The sequence below is a fragment of the Helobdella robusta genome (assembly GCF_000326865.2).
Source record: "Helobdella robusta unplaced genomic scaffold HELROscaffold_42, whole genome shotgun sequence".
NCBI lineage: Eukaryota > Metazoa > Annelida > Clitellata > Rhynchobdellida > Glossiphoniidae > Helobdella > Helobdella robusta.
Genome location: NW_008704981.1, coordinates 986,982 through 1,010,885, shown reverse-complemented (window position 1 = coordinate 1,010,885; position 23,904 = coordinate 986,982). Strand labels below are relative to the sequence as shown.

The following is a 23,904-nucleotide window of genomic DNA, read 5'->3' as shown; positions in this document are numbered from 1 at the left end:
TTAAAGATGACGTCAACAAACGGTTCTCACATCACGTGGGTCACTCACGACAGAAGAGAGGTGCAAAGAAAGTGAGTGGGCACGTAAAAGACGATGATGGCGATGATGATGAGAGAGATGACGACGATAAAGAAGAGAATGGTGGAGTGAAGAATGATGAAAAGAATGGAAATAAGAAGGGTGCCAGTGTTCAAAAATCAATTTGGTCATATCTGGGATTTGGATCAAAAGAAGATACTGATGTTGATGATAAGAAAGATGAAGAAAAAGACGATGCAAATGATGTTTTTGGAGATGATACAGATGATAAAAATACGGTCGATGAAGACGAAATGGTCATACTTGATCAAACGAAAGACAGTGATAATGATGGCATACCAGATTACGTAGATGATGACGACGATAACGATGGTGTTCCAGACTATCTAGATGATGATGATGATGGTGATGGCATCTTAGACTTTCTCGATGATGATAATCGAGCTGATGATGCCGGATTCAAAAGTGATGATGAACGTGATGATGGCCACAAAGATGAGGTGGCGAAAGAAGATAGCGACGATGGCGACAAAGCTGATGCAGCTGACAGTGATGATGAGGAAAGAGATGATGACGACGACGTGAATAATGACGTCACTAGCGATGCTATGGCTGATGATGTATTGGAAGCCAAACAAGATGCAAATATGGAAGCCAGTGATGATCAAAATGAAGATGATGATGACAGCAATAAAATCACCGACATGACGAAAGACAGTGATAATGATGGCATACCAGATTACGTAGATGATGATGATGATAACGATGGTGTTCCAGACTATCTAGATGAAGATGATGATGGTGATGGCATCTTAGACTTCCTTGATGATGATTATCGAGCTGATGATGTCGGATTTAAAGGTGGCAAAGATGATGATGGTGATGATAAAAAAGGTGGAAATGATGATGATGATAAAAAAGATGACTTAGGCGATGACGTCACTAGTGATGCCTGGCTTGAGGATGTACTAATAGCTGAAAAAGCAACAAATGTAGAGACGCAAGACGTTAAAGAGGATGATGATGAAAAAAGTGAGGAAGAGAAAGTCGGTGATGATGATGATAAAATCCCCGACATGACAAAAGACAGCGATAACGACGGCATACCAGACTACATAGATGACGATGATGATAACGATGGTGTCCCAGACTATCTAGATGATGATGATGATGGTGATGGCATCTTAGACTTTCTCGATGATGATTATCGAGCTGATGATGTCGCATTCAAAAGAGGTGATGATGATGATGAACAAGAAGAAAGCGATGATGTTGAAAATATTGATCATACAAACGCAGATGTTGATAAAAATGACAAAGAACTCAACACAGGCGACGATGGTCAAACTGATGATAATGATGATGATGATAAAACCATTGAGGTAGAAAAAGAAGATAATGATGATGTCAATAATGATGATTATGATGATGATAAGAAAGAAGATGATGCCGAGTTGACGAGCGAAGCCTGGCTTGATGATGTTCTTAAAGCCGATGATAAAAGTGATGATGATATTATTGTCATCGATAAGACGAGAGATAGTGATAACGACGGCATACCAGATTACATAGATGATGATGATGATAACGATGGTGTCCCAGACTATCTCGATGATGATGATGATGGTGATGGCATCTTAGACTTCCTAGATGATGACTACCAAGCTGATGACGTTGCATTCAAAAGTGGTGGTGAGGATGATGATGGCGAAGATGGCAAGTCTAAATTGGAGAAAGACCAAGACGATAATGATGATGATGATGATAAAAATGATGATGATGCAACTGATGGTGGTGATAAAAATGATGATGATGCAACTGATGGTGGTGATAAAAATGATGATGATGCAACTGATGGTGGTGATAAAAATGATGATGATGCAACTGATGGTGGTGATAAAAATGATGACGATGATGGTCAAATGATGAATGATGATGTGATTGAAAAAGAAGTAATGGAGGAAACCATAGCGGTTTCAGCAGCAACATTAAAAAGTGAATCGGATGATGATGATAACAACAAGGATGGTGATGTTGATGAAAGTAATGAAATTGTAAAAGGTGACGATGATGATGATGGTGGTGGTGATAAAATAATCGATAAGACGAAAGATAGTGATAATGACGGCATACCGGACTACATAGATGATGATGATGATAACGATGGTGTTCCAGACTATCTAGATGATGATGATGATGGTGATGGCATCTTAGACTTCCTAGAAGATGATTATCAAGCCGATGATATCTTCTCATCATTTGAGTATGAAGATGAAAAACTTGGTGATGGTGGTAGCGATGGTTGGATGAAAGCTGTTGATGGGGAGGATGAAGATGATGCTAAATCTAGCAGCAACGATTATGTTGAGGCAACATTAGATGATGATAAAGATGATGTGGCCCAGGCAGATGGTGATAAAGCTGATGGTGATAAAGCTGATGGTGATAAAGCTGATGATGATAAAGCTGATGATGAAAATAATGACGAAATTAATGCAGAAGCACCATTGTTTTCGGAAGAAACAATTGTTATTGCCGGCGATCTATTAGAAAGTTTAAAAGATAAGAATGAAACCAACTATGACGAAAATGATAAAGAAAATGATGAAGTCGATGATGACCGCGAATTACTAGACCAGTACGCTGATGAGAACGTTGATGAAGTTGCCGACGAATCTGACCTCCACGACCTCAAAGAAGTCAACCAAGAAGGTGACAACGAAGGCGACAAAAGCAAAGAGAGCGAGAGAAAATTTCGAGATACGGATAACGACGGAATACCGGATTACATCGATACCGACGATGACAACGACGGTATTTTAGACGATGCCGATGCCGATGACGATAATGATGGGATACCCGACTACTTGGAAGAGAATGATGACGACGACAACATTTTGGATCTGTTGGAGAGAGAATTCGCATTGGAGGAAGAGGATTTTGCCGCTGATGCTAGTGACGATGTTGGTGACGAACGGGCTGGTGATGTTTCTGGGAAAGATGACGGTGATAGAGAAGTTGGTGATGAAGTAGTTGAAGATGATGGTGGTGAAAATGATGGTGGTGAAGATGACGGTGGTAAAGATTATGGTGGTGAAGATGATGGTGGTGAAGATGATGGTGGTGAAGATGATGGTGGTGAAGATGATGATAGCAGGAATGATGAGGGTGATGATGACAACGAAAAAGAAGTAGTAGAAGAAATTACCGACACGAAAACATTTACATATGTAACATCTGCCACTCCATCTGATGACGAAGAAAAGAAACAAAAAGATGAAGATGAAGATGCTGATGATAATAAAAGCAGTGATGAAAAAACTGAAGAAGCTGAAAAGCAAAGTTTAGACATGACAAAAGACAGTGATAATGATGGCATACCAGATTACGTAGATGACGATGATGATAACGATGGTGTCCCAGACTATCTAGATGATGATGATGATGGTGATGGCATCTTAGACTTTCTCGATGATGACTATCGAGCTGATGATGTCGGGTTCAAAAGTGATGACGATGGTGACGAAGGTGACAAAGTTGTCGAAGTTAGTGATACAAAGATCCCAGTCGCAAGAGGTGATAGTGACATTGCAGATGACAACAATACAGATGAGGGTATAGAAAGCAATGGTGAAGATGATAAGAAAGAGGAGGAAAATGACGTCAACAGTGATGAGACTGATGACGCAAATGACGTCATCACCAGCGAGACATGGCTTGATGATGTTTTGAAAGCTGAAGAACTCACAACCACGGAAGATGTCGCCGATGATGACGAGGGTAAAGATGATGACGATGACGAAGAGAATGATGAAAATGATAAAATCCCCGACATGACGAAAGATAGCGATAACGACGGCATACCAGATTACATAGATGATGATGATGATAACGATGGTGTCCCAGACTATCTCGATGATGATGATGATGGTGATGGCATTCTAGACTTCCTTGATGATGGTTACCAAGCTGATGATGTTGGTTTTAGAAGTGCTGATGATGGTGATGACGAAGAAAAAAAAAATGATGATGGTGGTGAAAGCGTAGAAGCTGTTGTTGACGGTAAGGACGATGATGATGTAAGTGAGGTTGATGATGATGATAAGAAAGAGGATGACAGTGAAGATAATAGCGATGAAAAAGATGAAGCAAAAGCCGAAAATGATGGTGACGATAAAAAAGATGACATCATTGATGACGTCACGAGTGAGGCGTGGCTTGATGACGTTCTACTGGCCGAAGAATCTGCTACAGATGTCGAGATGACAGACGCGATAGATGATGATGAGGAAAAAGATGATAATAGTGAAAAAATCACCGACATGACGAAAGACAGTGATAATGATGGCATCCCAGACTACATAGATGATGATGATGATAACGATGGTGTCCCAGACTATCTCGATGATGATGATGATGGTGATGGCATCTTAGACTTTCTTGATGATGATTACCAAGCTGATGACGTTGCATTCAAAAGTGGTGATGATGATAACGATGATGATGATGCCCGTGATAAAGATAAATATGACGAAAACGACGATGATAGTGATGGTGAAGATGAGAAAAAAGATAAAAGATATCATGATACTTCCGCTTCTTCAGACAGCAACGATAGTGATGATAAAAATGATGATAAAAGTGATGACAAAGATGATGATAAAGATGAAGATAAGAGTGACGATAAAGATGAAGACGATGATGAAAAAGATAAAGTTGCAGATGAAGAGAAAAGGGATGACGTTAATGAAGAGATCAGCGAAACATGGCTCAATGATGTGCTACTATCCCAAGCTGCTGATGGAACAGCTGATGACAAAAACACTGCAGCAACAGACGAGGACGATCTGGAGATGGGCACAAGCAGCGATCCGGATTTAACGAAGGATAGTGATAACGACGGCATACCGGATTACATAGACGATGATGATGATAACGATGGTGTTCCTGACTATCTTGATGATGATGATGATGGTGATGGCATTTTAGACTTCTTAGATGATGACTATCGAGCTGATATTAAATTTTCAGAATATTTTGAGAAGGATTTCATTGAGTCACCAACAGAAAATGTTGAAGGTGATAGATCAGATGATGATGGCGATGTTAATATGAAAGGCGATGTTTATGATGAAACAGATGATGCTGGTGATAAACAAGATGATGATGAAAAAGGTGACGAAAAAGACATAGTAAGTGATGGTGATAAAAAAGATGACGATAAAGATGAAGAAAAAACAAAAGAAAAGGTGCAAAAACCTGGAACTGCAGAAGCTGGAGATGAACAGGATACAGATGAACAGCCAGTCGAACCAGAGCAAGAAACCGATGTCGGAGTTACTCACACGCCCGGAAAGGATGACAACGATGACGATGACGTAATAAAAACAAAAGTACCGAAACCGCACCAGCACATTTCGACACGATCCTTCGCAAAACGACACAGCAGGAAAGAGCACGCACCCGACACCTACCGACGTACTGACACACCGAAACAACCGATTGATATCGATTTAAAAACCGATTCGGATGGCGACGGAGTACCAAATTATTTGGACGAAGATGACGATGACGATGGCATTCCCGATGTTTATGATAATGATTTCTCCGTACCGGAAGTCTTGAGGAGCAAACCGGAAATCAACATATCCGGTGTTATACGTTCTTCCATCATCATGAAAAAACTGTTAAGCAGTGATGATGATAACGATGATGATGGGAGAAATGAAGGTGACGATAGTAGTTATAAAGATAAAAACGATGATGATGATGGAAAAGAGGGTAAAAATGATAAAAGTGATGATGGTGGTGGTGATGGTGGGGATGATGGCTTCTGCAAATCCAAGATAACATCTACACGAGATGCCACCGCTCACAAAAATGATGATGATAGTGAAAAACAACCTCGACATCATAATCATAACCACAAAAAACACAGTCATGATGATGATGATGATGATCACAAACATCATCATCATCACCACGACCATGATGAAGATGGCTTAGACTTATGGACGGTTTTTAAATTATTATTTTGGGGAAATGAAACGAATGAATAATAATAATGATAATAATAATAATAATAACAATAATAATGATAATAAGTAAAATGTTGATAATGATGATATGATAGTTTTGAAGTTATGATAATGTAATTATGTTTTATCAATCTTCCTATTGTGATAAAGATGCAACTGTAGATTTCTTTCATCATCGTCATCATCACCATCATCATCATCACCACTACCATCATCACCATCACCATTATTATCCATCATCATCGTCATTTTTGTCGTTTTAATTTTTAGTCACATCATCGTCCTCTTCCTCCTCCTCATCATCATAACCATGCAGGCATCACTATCAGTACCATCTTCATCATTTTTTTCATCTTAATCGTGTTATCCAGTTAAATAGATAGATATATGCTACAATTTTAACCATTCTATCAATCAACCAACCAAAAAATCAATCAATCAATCAATCAATCAATCTATCTATCTATCTATCTATCAATCAATCAATCAATCAACCAAACAAACAATTACAAAATCAATCAATCATTAAATTAAACCGCTGATATTAACTAGTCAATCAACACCAGCCAGCAAACCAGCCAATCAGCCAATCAGCCCATAGTGTAATTAGTCAATCAATTATCAAATCAACCGGCAAATCAATCAAACAATCAACTAACCAACCACCATTGTTGTACTCATCATCGTCATAGTGTAGTTATTTATCAGATAAAAACAACATCACAAAAGTGCCACGGACGCATTTATAAATCACTTATTTCAGTCCCTTTAGCAATCAGTAACTTAGAGTAACTAACTATTGCTCATAGATGCTAACAATTAGTATAAAAAATTATTAATGTATAATATTTTGTTGATTATTTATTGAATAATTAATTAGAAAAGTTATAATTTATCATTAAAAGTGCAAAACGTGCCGTGACTAATAGGATGCGATACATTCATTCATGGTTTATCTTTTTTTACCTACCTTATTAGTCATAAATGTATTATTAAATAAATTTAAAATTTGAAGGCAAATAGGATATTATAGTATTATTAATCATAATTAACTATTATAATTGAATGAATAATTAATGAGCAATTGGTAAACCTTATTTAAATTCCCTTCATATGAGTTCATTCGTCATTTTTTGCAATTTTTTCCATTTTTTTTTTTTAAATTTTTCAGATTTCTTTTCACCCGGTTTTACTTTAATTTCCCATCTAAATAAAAACTAAAACAGTAATAATATTATAAATTAATAATAATAATATTTTTTATCATTATTATTATGATTGTTATTGCTATTATTATGCGAAAATTCTAGTTTGAATACGTAACCTATCTTCACCAAATGTACATATGTAATGAATAAAAACTGTTTTAAGACTTTTTGTTTAATATCCTTAATAAGTTATTCGAATTCAAATTTGTTGTTAATTAATTAATTAGTTAATTTATTTATTTATTCATTTATTTACTAATTAATTTCTAGATGTAAATTATTTTTTAATTAATTTAAGTTATTATTACTTAACAATAACCTGGCTATACTTGTCCCCTCTAAAATCACTATCAATCAATAAAAGCTCTTTTTAACAACTGTGTTTTGTGTTTATATTATTCAATAATAATTATTATTTGTATAATAATTATGAAAATAATTTGAAATTAATAAAATTATTTGAAATATTTGATAGTCGATTTTTCGGCCAAATAAAAGTTTTAAAATGAAGCCAATTTTACATTCAGATTTTTTTTCATTTCCACAAATTAAATGGCAATAATTTAAAAATAAAAGCAGACATCTAGTGAATTAATTTCGATTTTTTTTTAGTTAATTCGTTTGTTGTTGAAAGATTAAAAAATGATTTAATCACATTTCCTCACGATAATAATTGAAGCATGTAAATTTGAATGTAAATCACTTCTCAATAATAAAATTAGATTAAAACACAAGTAAGAAAACTCAAATTTAAATAAAATTAATGGTACTGTTCTGATGTGTTTGCTTGCTTGGAAAAACAGCCAGGTACTTTTTGATCGTGAATTGGATTTGTAATTAAGTGGAAAATATTTGAAAAAGTTAAAAAAAGTTATCTAAAAGAAAGGCTGCCGTAGCCCAAATTATCTTCGTTTCGTTAATTTTAACCGCGCTCGTCTCGTTTCGTTTAGCACTGTGTTTTCTGTTCATCTTTGTTTGTTTGTTCGGTCTGCTGTTTTGATTCAAGGATGTTTTCGTCAGATTTGTGTGGCTGTTCAGAGTGAAGTTGTTGTTGTGGTTCGTTTTCATTTTGTTTTCCATCGTGTGCTTGTTCATCAGATGATGGTTCGTCACGTTCGTTTGTGTTTTCTTTTGTTTTATCGCCTGTTTTTTGCCGTTCTGATTTGACATCAATGTTGTGTTTATCAAGCCTTCGTCCATCAGCATGATCATCAACTTCTTCAACAACCCGTTCGTCAACCCGTTCATTAACTTGTTCATCAACATTTTCATTAATCTGTTCAACAATCTGTTCAACAACGTGTTCAACAACATGTTCAACAACGTGTTCAACAACTTGTTTATCATCAACTTGTTCGTCAACTTGTTCAGCAACATGTTTCTCAACCTGTTCATCAACCTGTTCATCAACCTGTTCATCAACTTGTTTATTCTGACTCACTGCTGGTTTGGCTTCTTCACATTGCAAAGGTTCAACTTTTTCTTCCGCTATAAGAATTTCGCATGGTCGAGTTAAATTTTGTCCAATGATGTTCTCTAACTGATGGTCTTCCAAATAGATGTGTTGCTCTCTGACTATTTGAATTTGTGTGAGATGTTCATTCTGTAGAGGCCTGTCAAATTCAAAATCCTGGCTACTGCTGCTGCCGTCGTTAATTTCTTTCAAACTTTTCATTTCACTGATGACTTCGCATGTCATGATGTCGCCAGTAGTTTCGTGCTCCGACAAATCGACTGCTTCATTCACGTCGTCGTTTCGGAAAGTTTCAATCGAGCTTTCGGCTTCGTCCTCTTCTTTTTCTTGCTTCTCTTCTTTTTTATTCTCACTATTCGAATTTTCTTGTAGAGACCTCATCATATATTCTGCCTGTGCTTGAAGTTGCTTTCCGAACATTTTAGCAGCAACCGCCTTGACTTCTTTTACGCCGCAAAGAGCTTCTGTCGCCGACTGCCTTGCAGTTTTTATTTCTTTTGGTGATGGTTCTTTTTCAGACTTTGGCACGTCGCTCTCAACTTTCGGTCGATCGGTCGGCAGTTGCGGTTCTTCATCTTTTTTCTCTGCTGTCTTCTCTCGGGTCTCGGAAATATTTTCGGCTGTTTTATCAGCATCCGAATTTTCAGGAAACGATTTTTGAACGTTTTCCACTAAGTTAAATAATTGTCTTCTGTAGACATCAAAGCAGGATGCCTCGTCTGCATTGCTCGCGCCTATCTCTGAAGAACTTTTCGCCTTTATTTTTGCAAAAGATAAATCAATGGGCGATGCTGATATTGGTGCAGAAAGTGGTCTCGATCTGGTGGGTGTTGACTCGCTGGTGTCGGCCAGCTGCGGCGATGGTGGTTCCACATTTCCAAATTCGGCATTGATGGCGTTTGCTCGAAGTTGAGGGGCTTCTGGTTCTGGAGCCTGTTGTCGACGTTCAGGTCCGTCAGACCTCTCCTCTCTTCCCGCCACTCCATTATCAGACTGCTCCTCACTACCTTCCTATTAGTTTCAACAAATTAGAAGCATTATTATAAAATAGAAACCATTTGTTGAATAATTACATTTTTGCTCAGTTCAATGCATTTATGACTATTTAACATCGAATTTCATAATACTATTTGAAAAATTAATTGGTGAACAAACTGATTCTTTTAAAAATATTATCAACATCAATAAATTTCCTAAATTTTCATTTAAATTAGAGCTCTATCGTTTGTTTCTTAAGCAATGTTATGCAATAATTAGCATTTTAAAGAAAGCAATCAAATTTAGGAATAAACTCTGCCCCATTCTACATATTACCATTTTTCACTATTGCAAAGCTAGATAAAATCAAATACTCACTGGTTTAGACCTGTTGGAACCCATAACAGTAAAAAAGTTGACAGGCTGAAATGATAACTTTCAATTAAATGTTAGTTTAATTCAATAATTAACATGCAAAAAGGTAGCCAATATGACGCAAAAAACTGACGAGTACCTATTGCAAAATAATGTGGATATTCAACTTTCTAAGCTTGAAATTTGAACGTTAATATGACAACTTGAATTTAAGATTATGATAAATCTACGGTTTTTAGAACACTCCTAGATTTAATAAACTATCTGCCTGCATTGCATGTTTTGCGTGCTCTTGTTTCCTTTATTCAATCTCACTTTTAAGTTACCGCTTTTATAATATTATTGTCACATTCTAATTACAAATCAATTTCATTCAATTACAACCATATTTCATTCTATACAATTTGACTGCTTTTAAATATTCACCAAGAAAATATACCATTGATTTTTGCACTATTACGGATTGATCTTATAATGTCAAATCTATATCAATTCACTAATCTCAATGCTTCCGAACAAAACTGCTAAAAGTTTGATCAATTTTCTGATCTTCACTTTATATACTTTTCATTAATCAGTTTCCATTTATGCAAATATTTGAGATTATTCGTAAGATGAAATTAATTTCTTATTCGTCAATCAATAAGAAAGTATTTTCAAAGTGTTTCAAAGTATTTAAAGATTTAATTACAGTTTTGAAGAATTTATAGGAATTAAGAAATAGATAGTTTAATAAAAAAATTTTGATAAAAGTTATGTAACATGTTATATTGCTGGGAAGGAAGGAAAAAATCAGTTGAATTGATAGACAATTCTGCTTGAAAGCATTTAAAATATTATTTGGTATTTTGGATTAAATTAACTTAAATTAGATTAAAGTTTTATAAAAATTTTATATAGCTATTAGCAGCAAACGTTTATTTTGAAACGTATACTTTTTGATTGGAGAACTCGTTGGACTTAATTGAGATAAAATGTCAGCGAAATAACATGTGTGAGGTTTCAAAATTGATATGTGTGTATATTAGGCGCCTGAAAATTTTACTTTGTGTATACAAATAAAAATATTTTTAAAAATGAAATTTGATTTAAAAATGTCATCAGTAGCTAAGATAAAATCTTTTTTTCTACAAATTAATGAATTGTTCATTAAATGTTGTAGATAATTTTTCTTAGAGGTTTTCTATCAGTTGAAATCTTCAATAAAATTTATAAAATTCACTAAAACTCCTAAAAAAACAAACTTGCTTCACCTTTTTTCTTTATCATTTTTTGGATTTAAAAAAATTTAAAAGTAAAACTTCATTTCTGTTTCTTTGTGTTTCATAATATTTTTACTACTCCCAAAAGTTAAAAACATCAGAAATCAGCTTCTTCTTCATCGTGTTTTTGAAAGTGTTTTACTTTATAAATTTACATATGTAAATTTTACATATAATACAAAAATAGATTATCATTCCCTGGTGTTTTTCAGTCAGTTCATTTTAATTGTCATTTCATTTCCAGTTTAGCAGATTCAGTGAATGTCATTTCATTTCATTCATTCACTCATTCATTCATTTAATGTAAGTAAGACTTCTAAGTAAGATTGTTAAAGAGTTTCGACTATTTGTGTTTGGTTGCATATGGAGTCTCGTCGTTATCAAAACTTGTATCCAGATCTTTCTCCACCGCCACCAGTCACAAGAATTATTAGAGACAACGACAACGCAACTTCGAATTCGCCAACGACTCCAGCAACAACCCCAGCAGCAGCAACAATTACACCATTAACAACGATGAACAACAACAACAGGGTTGATGATGAAGAAGAGGCCAACTTCCAGCAAGAGTTAGAGAGAGCTAAGATGCTGAGTATGATAACAGCTCAGCAAGAAGAGAAACAACGTCAAATGTATAGACTAGCTCCCTCAGACGTACCACCACTCCGCCCTCCCCCAAAAACTGTGCGGGTGCCCCAAACTGATCAGTCAGCCATTCCTGTCAATCAATCAAAAAGTCAGTTAAGTAGGCCTAAACCTGCTTTCAACGATCTTTCTGCTGTCAACCCATGGAATCAAATTGTTAGAGAAATTTTTATACATTTGTATTATATTTCAATTTCTTTTATTAATTTTTTTGTAAATAAAGTATGATAGTTAAAAAGGTGTTAAAATATTTTATTTTTAAACTGTGAGATCATTTTAACGTTTTAAGAAATATTCACAGTAGAAAAAATTCTTATAAGAAAAATTTCATCAATTTTATCATGATCTATAGACCGGGACGAGTGATCAGAACCTGGCAATTGATATGGTACCAAGAAGTCATTCAGTTCCGCCATTCTCTCAGAACATGTTGGACTCTAAAGAATCCAACAGAGTTGATAATTTAAAAGTGAATTCAACCACAAATGGGGAACTGATTCAGCTGTCGCCTGCCTGTAGCGAAATAAAGAATGGTCATTACACTGTTAAGGATTTTGATCCATTATTTTCAAGTGATCATCATTTTCTTTTTTTTATTCGGTATCTACTATTTTTTATTTCCATACATTTTGTCGCTGATTAGTTTCTCATCACTTTATAACGATATATGTATTTATATACCAAAGTGGTCTTATATACCTAATCGGCATTGGAGTTCGCCAAGGCTCGATTCTCAGTCCACTGTTATTTATAACTGTGATGGAAGAAATCACAAAACCGATACGCACTGGTGACATTTGGAATCTAGTATATGCTGATGATATCGTTTTAACAGCCACGTCTGAGCAGAATGCAGCACAGATGTTTGAAGATTGGAACACCAGACTCGCCGATCATGGATTCAAAGTCAACATCAGCAAAACCAAAGCATAGAACACTGGTGAACCCATCCAATCCACAGCTACTGGACGATGGCCCTGTTCAGTTTGTAAAGCTGGTGTAGGCAACAATTCAATCAAGTGTCAGCAGTGTAACCAGTGGTGTCACAAACGTTGTTCAAAAATAATTGGTACTTTATCTAAAGTGTCCAATTTTGTTTGTCCTGCTTGCATCAATCCACAACAACAAATTTGAAATAGCACTGTTTTTGAAGTCATTAAAATAGAGAAAGTCACATCGTTTCAATATCTAGGGGATGTTCTGGATTGTTTTGGAACAGCTGAAGCTGCCGTTCGAGCACGCATACGTGCAGCCTGGAATAAATGGCATCTCCTTGCCTCTATATTGATGCGGCGTGACATCCCACTACCACTAGGATCGAGACTTTATAAATCTGTGATACGTCCGGTGTTGTTATATGGTGCAGAAACATGGCCAATGACAACCAAACTGGAACAACAACTTCAACGAACCGACATGAAAATGCTTCGATGGATGCAACGAATTAGTCTAAAGGACCACATCAAATCTACCGAAATCCTGCGTCGTGCTGGTTTAGATGATATAAAGGACGAATGCCGGCAACACCGTCTGCGGTGGTTTGGTCATGTCAAACGAAGTGGAAACAGTGCCATAACTTCTCTTGCAGATGTTGAAGTACCTGGCACACGTCCCAAAGGCCGTCCAAAGAAGTCCTGGTCGCAAACAATCAAGCAAGACATGAAAGCTCTAAATTTAAATGAAATGGATACAACTGATCGTCTAATTTGGTGCAAAAAGTTGATAGCAAAGAAAACAACGTCCTACCTCGGGAAACCGGGTCTCTGGACGCAAAACGAAGATTGATTGATTGATTGATATACCTAAGTGGTCTGGAGTATGATTGCAATAAATTATACTTTACATCATTCTCTACACTTTCAGATTCGGCTTTTGGGCCAGTGAGTAACAAAACTTCTGCAAGCAACTTAACATCTAACAGAGTCATCAACACCTCTTTCCATCAGCAACTGCAACATCAAAAACAACAGAGATTGCAACAACCACATCAATTTCATCAACAACAACAATACCAGTTCAACACCCAACAAACTCTACCTCAAATACCCCCTCCTCTGCCAGCTAAGGCACCTCGTGGAGTACCTTTTTGGAACCCTAATTATCAAACACAAACAAATACACCATACCCTCCTGAATGTGCAGGCAGTGCTTTGTTGAAACATCAAACTAATTTCAATCTTCCGTGCTCGTTGTCGTCATCCACGTTACAAAATTATGGGGTTCCAAATCAGGCACCTTTACTACCCCCTCGACAGGTGAATCTCTCATCTAGTTCTAGCGATATGGTCGATAAGTTAGTGACATTTTTTTTAAATCTAAATCGTTTATCTGTTTTTATTGTCTATTTAAATGTGTGTATGAACATCAATCATTTTTTACAGATCCCAAATTTTCGACAATTTTGTAAGCACGCACAAAAGTGGGAGCTACAACTACACCACCAACACAGTCGACGATACCACCAACGACGACAACAACAAAGACGACGACATTGACGACGATTTGATTCAGTTCCCAGACTCAATTGCAACACAAAACCCAATCTACATGAGTCTGGCTGATTTCGATCCACTATTTAACATGCAGGGTAGATCACAAGCTCTAAACAAACAACAACAGCAGCAAAAATCATCGGCCACAACTCCTTTTTGCCCGCCTAGAAGGAGGGTACAGAGTAGTTATGCCAGAGGGACAGGTCTGGATAAGAAACCCATGCCTACGCCATTGTTCTCATCAGCCGCTGGAGCCACGCCTTTGTTGCCTATGGTGTCGATTTTTCAAAACCAGGATAGGATATCCATCATACCTGCAAGTTGGACCGATGTCAATGAGGATGTTAGTGTTGTTTGTATGTGGTTTGTTTGTTTGTATGTGGTTGGTATGTTGTTTGCTTGTATGTCGTTTGTATGTTGTTTGTTTGTTAGTTGTTTGTTTGTTTGTATGCTGTTTGTTTGTATGTTGGTTGTTTGTATGTTATTTATTTGTATGTGGTTTGTATGTTGTTTGTTCGTTTGTTGTTTGTTTGTTTGTATGCTGTTTGTATGTTGTTTGCTTGTTTGCTTGTATTGATAGATGAATGAATGAATGAATGAATGAATGAATGAATGAATGAATGAATGAATGAATGAATGAATGAATGAATGAATGAATGAATGAATGAATGAATGAATGAATGAATGAATGAATGAATGAATGATTGTGTAGACGAACAAATGAATGAACAAAAGAGCTGGCAAATGAAAGAATGACAAAATTAAAACATTGCAGGGCATAGTGAACTGTATGTAGAAATAATCTACAATCAGCAGCACATAACTAAACTAATTATTTTAAAGATTTTCTTTTCTTCATCTTCATCGCCATCGTCGTCGTCATCATCGTCATCATCATCATTCATCATCGTCATCATCATTCATCATCATCTTCGTCATCATCATTCATCATCATCTTTGTCATCACCATCGTCACTAACAGCAGCAGCAACTTCAGCAGACGACCAAATGTTTTGACCTTGACTTTGAAGACCCCGACGACCCATTTTCCCTATGTCACCTCTTAATGAATTCAAAACGACAGCAACAACCACAACCACAACAGCTACAACAATCCAACAAACAACAAACATCAACAACTACTACTACTACTACTACTTCTAGCAACGTCGTGAAGCATAGCGGTAGTAATAGTAGTAGTTGTAGTAGTTGTAGTGGTAGTAGTAGTAGTAATGTCGCTAGTGGTAGTAGTAGTGGTGGTGCAGCTGATGTCGCCACTACAAAGACTGCTGTTAAGGGATCACCTGCTATTGATGAGGTGATTGTTGAAGTGTCTGTCCTGATTTCTATGTTATATTCATTTTCTTTTTTGTAACATTCGTCATCTTCATCATCATCGTAGTCGTCGTCATCGTCGTCGTCATCATAATTTGCACTGTTAGTTCTTAGTTATTTATAATCATTTTAATCATTATTATCTATATCATCGTCATCATTATCGTCATCGTTGTGGTGTCATTTATAATAATCGTCATCTTCACCATCATCGTCGTCGTCATCGTCATCATCAGATGTACGAGCTACTTGATGAAGCTCCTGGGACTGCTGATGAAGAGATCCAAACATTCCTACACATGGTACAGAGGTAGGTTGCAAAGACTGAAGGCACTCACATGATGATGGTGATAATAATGGTGATGATAACGACCTCAACGACGATGATGACGACTCGAAATTTGACCTAATTACATACTAATGACCTAATTATCTGATCACGTGGTTATGCAGGATCAAGCAGTTGCATCCAATCGACGACATGTATTCAAACAGTGGCATTGTAATCAGTAGCCAATCAGTGAGAAGCTTTTAATTCATCCGTTCATTAATTAATTTATTCATTAATTTGTTCGTTCGTTCGTTTGTTTGTTCATTCGTTTGTTCACTCATTTGTTCATCCATCTATTAATTAATTTGTTTTTTTTCTCTCTCTATCAGGTTCATAAGAAGTATATTAACCTGACAGTGAAGTTGATAGTCTCGGGTCCGTTTATTAAGGATGATCTGGTCTTTGTTAGTGATGGTAGGTTGTCGTCGTCGATGGTTCTTGTGTTGTTGTTGTTGTTGCTGTTGTTGTTGTTGTTGCTGTTGTTGTTGTTTCTGCTGTTGTTGTTGTTGTTGCTGTTGTGGTTTATGCAGCTCTAGTTGTTGTTGTAAATGTTGATATTTTGCTGTTTTCGTTTGTTGATTATATGATTTGCTTACGACACTACAACAACGACACTAACAACAACAGCACTAAAAAAAACATTTCCAACACTAACAACGACATTAACAACTACACTGACAACAGCAGCAACACAAATTTTAAACCTCCCACCCCAGTCAACTCAACAGTGGAGCTGATAATAGGGCAGGTATTGGTACAAACGTATGATGATGAGGAAAAGTTCTGCCCGGAACAGTACATATTCAAGGTCTTTGGCTGCACCGAATATCTACTCAAGTTAGTTTGCTGATTGGTTGATTGATGGACACACACACACACGCGCGCGCGCAAACACACACACACGCAAACACACACACACAAACGCACGCACACACGCAAACACACACACACGCAGCAACTCAATATTGTCGGACTACGAGTACGTACAGAGGTGTATAAAGTTGGGAAAGGATATCAAACTGATCATGGAGCACAGTGATTACATTAAGCGGCCGTTCCAAAGAACCGTTTGTCGTTTTGTATCATTTTTGTATCATTCTTGTGTATCAATCTTGTTTGTCAATTTTGTATATCATTTTTGTATCTACTGTATCATATTTGTTTTATTTTGTATCATTTTTGTATCGTTTTTGTATCATTTTGTTCCATTTTTGTGTAATTTTTTATCATTTTTGTGTAATTTTTTATCATTTTTGTGTATCAATTTTGTATATCTATTTTGTATTATTTGTATCATTTTTGTACCATTTTATATCATTTTTTTCTCGTGAAGGTACAAGATATCGACCTCCCTGTTTTCGTTCATAAGAATTTATCCGACGATGATGCTATATCTAAATTATCCAGGTGGTTTATTAAATGATTGATTGGCTGATTGGTTGGTTGATTGATTGGTTGGCTGGTTGATTGGTTGGTTTGTTAGTTGATTGGTTGGTTGGTTGATTGTTTGATTGGTTGGTCGGTTGGTTGACTGATTGGCTGATTGGTTGAAAATTTGTTTTATTAGATTAATAAATTTTAAAAAATAATTCTATTATCATTACAGTAAACCGATTATTTTGATAATTTATTTTTAATTCATTGGCTAATTAATCAACCAAACAATTATTTAATCAATTAATTAATCAATCAATTAATCAATCGATTAATTAAGCATTCAAATAATTAATTGAATAATAAATCGATAAGGAACAAAATCAACATCCTTCTTGAGACATATTACAAGGAGGTTGACAAATTGAGACTTGCCATCGTTAAGGTTTCTATAATTAATTGCTATCACTAATTAGTTATGATTGATTGATTGATTGATTGATTGATTGATTGATTGATTGATTGATTGATTGATTGATTGATTGATTGATTGGTTGGTTGGTTGGTTGGTTGGTTGGTTGGTTGGTTGGTTGGCTGGCTGGCTGGCTGCCTGGTTGGTTGGTTGGTTTATTAATAATGACCTAAATTATTCACGACCTGATCTAAATTATTCACGACCCGATCTAAATTATTCACGACCTGACCTCAATTATTTACGACACTACCTAAATTATTCATGACCTAATTAGTCGAAGGTGAAGGTCAAATGCACCGGGGTTGTCCAATCAGTGAAGGCCATATGTACTCTGCTCAACAACATAGAGACGTTGGATATTAATAAATCATTGAAGAGACTTGTCGACTTTCTGGAGGGCAACGAAGTTGTTGTTGTTGTTATTGTGTTGTTGTTGTTGTGTTGTTGTTGTTGTTGCTGTTGTTGTTGTGTTGTTGTTGTCGTTGTTGTTGTGTTGTTGTTGTTGTGTTGTTGTTGTTGCTGCTGTGTTGTTGTGTTTTTTTTTGTCATTGTTGTTGTTGTGTTGTTGTTGTTGTGTTGTTATACATCGTCATCATCATCTTCATCATCATCATCATCTTCTTCATCATCATCAGAGTACATCGTCAAGTGTGACCAGTTATGACTCGTACAACGATGACACGAGGCGAGTTACTTTATTATCGTTCACATCATCGTCATCATCACCACCATTGTCGTCATCATCACCATCGTTATCATCACCATCATCGTCATCACCATCATCGTCATCACCATCATCATCACCATCGTCGTCACCATTATCACCATCATCATCGTCATCATCATCATCGTGACAGCAGCAGCAGCAGTAGTTTGATTGACAGTGTGGATCCGTTGTTACGCGAGTTGACAAAGTCAGTGAAGTGCTTGTTGGATATGTTCTGCAGGGCCTACCATAAAGAGTTTAGACTGATATCCTTTGGTGATTTGCAAAAAGGTGAGAGGACGATGGGGTGGTGAAGATAATGGTGATCGGTTTTTCATCCTGACGATGGCGTCTGCTGCTTTGCCATCATCTGCATCGTCATCATCATCGTTATCATAACCATCGTCATCATCATCATGACAACCATCATCATCATCTTCATCATCAGAACAACCATCATCATCATCATCATCATGACAACCATCATCATCATCTTCATCATCAGAACAACCATCATCATCATCGTCATCATCACAACCATCATCATCATCATCATCATCTTCATCATCAGAACAACCATCATCATCGTCGTCATCATCACAACCATCATCATCATCATCATCATCTTCATCATCAGAACAACCATCATCATCATCTTCATCATCAGAACAACCATCATCATCGTCGTCATCATCACAACCATCATCATCATCATCATCATCTTCATCATCAGAACAACCATCATCATCATCTTCATCATCAGAACAACCATCATCATCGTCGTCATCATCACAACCATCATCATCATCATCATCATCTTCATCATCAGAACAACCATCATCATCATCTTCATCATCAGAACAACCATCATCATCGTCGTCATCATCACCGCAACAAACAGCATCTCGAGACATATCAACATTGAACGACTGCCTCATCATCCACCTGGCCTCGGCCCACAGATGTCCTCCCCAATGGAGAAACATGTCGGTGGTCGTGGTCGATGATCATGATGATGATGATATCAATAATGATGGTGATGATGATTATGGTGGTAATGATACTGATAAAGTCGTTGATGATGATGGTAATTGGACTAATCGGATGGTTAATATTTAGCGTGATGAGGATGATGATGACTGGTATGGCATGTGGTTTTACACGCACACACACATTCACGTACACACACACACACACAGACATAGCGAGTATTATGTCAGGTGTCGCCTCTCACACGCCGGCAGACAGCTCGGGCCCGATGTCTACTCGCAGAAGATACACCAACAGCCTGGACTGAATAAGATCGTCTGGGATGAATGGTCAGTTGTAGATGATGATGACGACGACGATGATGTGTGGTTGTGATGATGATGATGATGGGGTTGTTGTGGTTGTATTGATGATGATGATGATGGTGATGATGACGACGATGATGTCTGGTTGTGATGATGATGTGGTTGTTGTGGTTGTATTGATGATGATAACGACGACAATGGTGATGATGGTGACGATGATGATGATGTTGTGATGGTGATGGGGTTGTATTGGGTGTTGTGGTTGTGGTTGTATTGATAATGATGATAATTACAACGACTATTAGTCTGTACAATGATAGTGATAACGATGACGACGATGATGATAACGATGATGACGACGACGACGATGATGATGATGACCAGGATTATTATTATTTGAGCAAAGTTGAACGGTTATAAAAATTAAAATTCCTAATATTTTAACTGCAGTGATAGAAAATTATGCTCTAGAGATAGAACTGTTATGAGGAAAAATCGTAGGGACTCCATAAACAAACACACACACACGCACGCTCGTACACACACGCACGTACACACACACAAACACTTCTACACACACACACACACACGCAGGCTAACATTCCCAGACATAAGATTATGCGACCTACCAAGAGAAGTTAAGATGAACTTTCAACTGATTGGCTTTCGGGTGGCCCAGAATGCCACAAACGAGGGACAGACGGGGCTGAGAAGGGTTCTTTCATGGGTCAACCTTCAACTCTTCAATCACCAGTTGTTAGTGTACATCATGGATACACACAAACACACATACACATGTACACACTCACACTCACATATGTACACACACACATATATATACATACACACACACATTTTTTTTTAGTTTCCGATGTTGGCGAATGCACACACTCACACAAACGTACACACACACACACGCGCGCGCGCGTACACACAAACAAACACACACAAACAAACAAACATACACACGCACACACACACACGTACACACACACAAACAGTGAGTTAGTACAGGGCAGTCATTTGCTAGGTATGTGGATGGGAAATTCCAACGTACAACAGACGACAAGCTGCAACACACACACATCGGATAATGTCATACTTGAGGTTGAGTTTTGTTTTGCTTTTTGATTTTTTTTTTAATAATTTTCATTCTTTCTTTTGCCCATTCGTTCAATCATTTGTTCATTCATTCGTTCATTCATTCATTCATTCATTCACTCACTCATTCATTCAGATAAACCTCCAGAATTTTGAATTCATTTGCACTTTTCCAATGATAGAAGAATACAACAGGTGCCTTGTGATAATAATGATAATTATAATAATTATTATTGTTTTATTTCACCTTCATCATCATCATCATCACAATCATCATCATCATCACAACCATCATCATCATCATCACAACCATCATCATCATCGTCATCATCATCATCACAACCATCGTCATCATCATCATCACAACCATCATCATCATCACAACCATCATCATTATCATCATCACTACCATGAAGCGCCAAGCAGGACATCCAAAGTCTTCATCCAAACGAGCAGGAGTTGCTACTGACCATCATCGACAAAGATCCGCTGACCGAGTCGGTGATGATGATGATGATGATAACGATGATGGTGATGATGACGACGATGATGATGACGATGATGATGACGACGATGATGACGACGATGACGATGATGATGACGATGTTGATTCTTTCAATCACTTATATATTCATTCATTGGTTTCTTTTTTAACTTCTCTCTTGTCCATCCATCGATTCATAAACCACCGCTGCCGATAGCGACAAAATAAAACACACCACCGACCAACAAACAGCACCCACACCACCACCGACCACAACCGACCACAATCAACCACAAACAGGTTAGTAGGAGACGACAGAGAGTTCCTGTGGCAAAAGCGCCACTACCTCGGCGACCTCTCCTTCGCCCTCCCAAAAATCCTTCTCTCCATCAATTCCTGGTCCTGGTTTGCCCTCGGGGAGATCTACCAGATGCTGAGGGACGCTGTCGCCATGTCGCCCATGAACGCGCTTCAGTTATTATTGCCTAGGTGTGTATGTATACGTGTGTGTCTGTGTGTGTGTGTGTGTGTGTGTGTGGGTGTGTGTGTTTGTGTGTCTGCTGTTCGGTTTGTGTCTTTGTTGGTGGTTTTATAACTATTGCCTAAGTACGTATGTCTATCTCTCTCTTTCTCTTCCGCGCGTGTGCGTGTCTCTTGTCTACGTGTATATTCATTCATTCATTCACATTCATTCACATTCATTCACCATCATCCATTCATCCATCCACCTACAGCTTCACGGACACCATAGTGAGATGCCTGGCTGTCGACAGGTTGCGGGTGCTCGCCGTTGATGATTTCTGTGATCTCCTCCCACAACTCATCCAGGTGCTGGTGATGATGACGATGGAGAAGAAGATGAGGGTGGTGGTGGTGGTGGTGGACCTGATAACGACTACAGTGATGATGGCGACGATTGTGATGATGATGATGATGATGACGTTAATGATAATAACGACGATGACGATGTTAAAATGATGGTGGTGATTAATTTTCCATCACGAAGGCTTTGAAATTTGAACCTTACCACACAAGTGCTCTTGCGAAGTTGCTGCTCGAGCGATCGGCCACTAGTGTTCGAGTAGCTCATTATTTTTATTGGTTAGTTGGTTGGTTGTTTGGTTGGTCTCTTTGTTGACTGGCTGGTTGGTTGGTTGATTGATTTATTGATTGATTGATTAGTTGGTTGGTTGATTGATTGATTGATTGATTGATTGATTGATTGATTGATTAGCCGTTCATTAAATTGTATCAAATTGGTTTGAAGGCTGTTGAAAGATGCGGCTGACGACATCCACCATCGCAAGAGGTACTTCCGAGAAGAAATTTTTAAAATATTCAATTTTATTAATTTAATTAACCAGGAATTATGCATATATTCAAATCTAAAAATATACCAACGAAAAATGGCTAACCCCAAAATTAGATATATACAAACACAAAAAATAAAAACAACATCTACCACAACATCATTAAACCAACAAAAAAAACTGTAACTTACTTAGTAACAACACAACATTAACAACAACAACAGCAACTATTACATTGATAACAACATTAACAACAGCAACTAATATATTAATAACATTAACAATTACAACAACACATCAGTAACTTACTTGGTAACAACATTAACATCAACAACAGCAACTAATACATTAATAACATTAACAACAACTGTAAATTACTTAGTAACAACACAACATTAACAACAACAACAGCAACTAATACATTGATAACATTAACAACAACAACAACACAGGTACAGATTGATGTTTGGAGCGTTGATGAGTGTTGTGGGCTACCAGATGAGGGACGAGTTTGGCAAGCAAGAGGAGTTCGTTAGCATGCTGTCCTCCATTGCTGATAAAGTTAAGAGTGCCAGCGATAAAGATGTTAGTGGGTTGGTTGGCTGGCTGGCTGGCTGGCTGGCTGATTGGTTGGTTAACCGGTTGGTTGGCTATTTGTTTGGTTGATTGATTGGTTGTTTTTGCTGGTTGATTGGCTAGTTGATTGGTTGGTTGGTTGATTTGCTGACTGGTTGGTTTTTGTTTAGTAGTTTGGGTGATTTATTGACAAAACACTGCAGTTACATACTCACACCACACAAACAAATACACACACACTCACACAAACACACTCACACCACACAAACACACTCACACCACACAAACACACATACACGCTCAAACACACACATACACACACAGGCAGTACTTCAAACCGAGCTAGGCAACATGTGGAATTTTCTACCCCGTAATTCTGTGCGCCTGCCGACCAATCCCGCCCTAG

At 37.2% G+C, this 23,904-nt stretch overlaps 1 protein-coding gene across 1 annotated transcript; it reads right to left on the bottom strand.

Annotated features, from left to right (window-relative positions):
• Positions 1 to 8,231: 8,231 nt before the first annotated feature.
• On the bottom strand, positions 8,232 to 10,139 carry HELRODRAFT_177376 (hypothetical protein; the record flags this gene model as incomplete). Its single annotated transcript, XM_009025577.1, has 2 exons — positions 8,232 to 9,770; positions 10,116 to 10,139. 2 exons carry the CDS (start codon positions 10,137 to 10,139, stop codon positions 8,232 to 8,234), a joined length of 1,563 nt encoding a protein of 520 aa, XP_009023825.1.
• Positions 10,140 to 23,904: the final 13,765 nt, after the last annotated feature.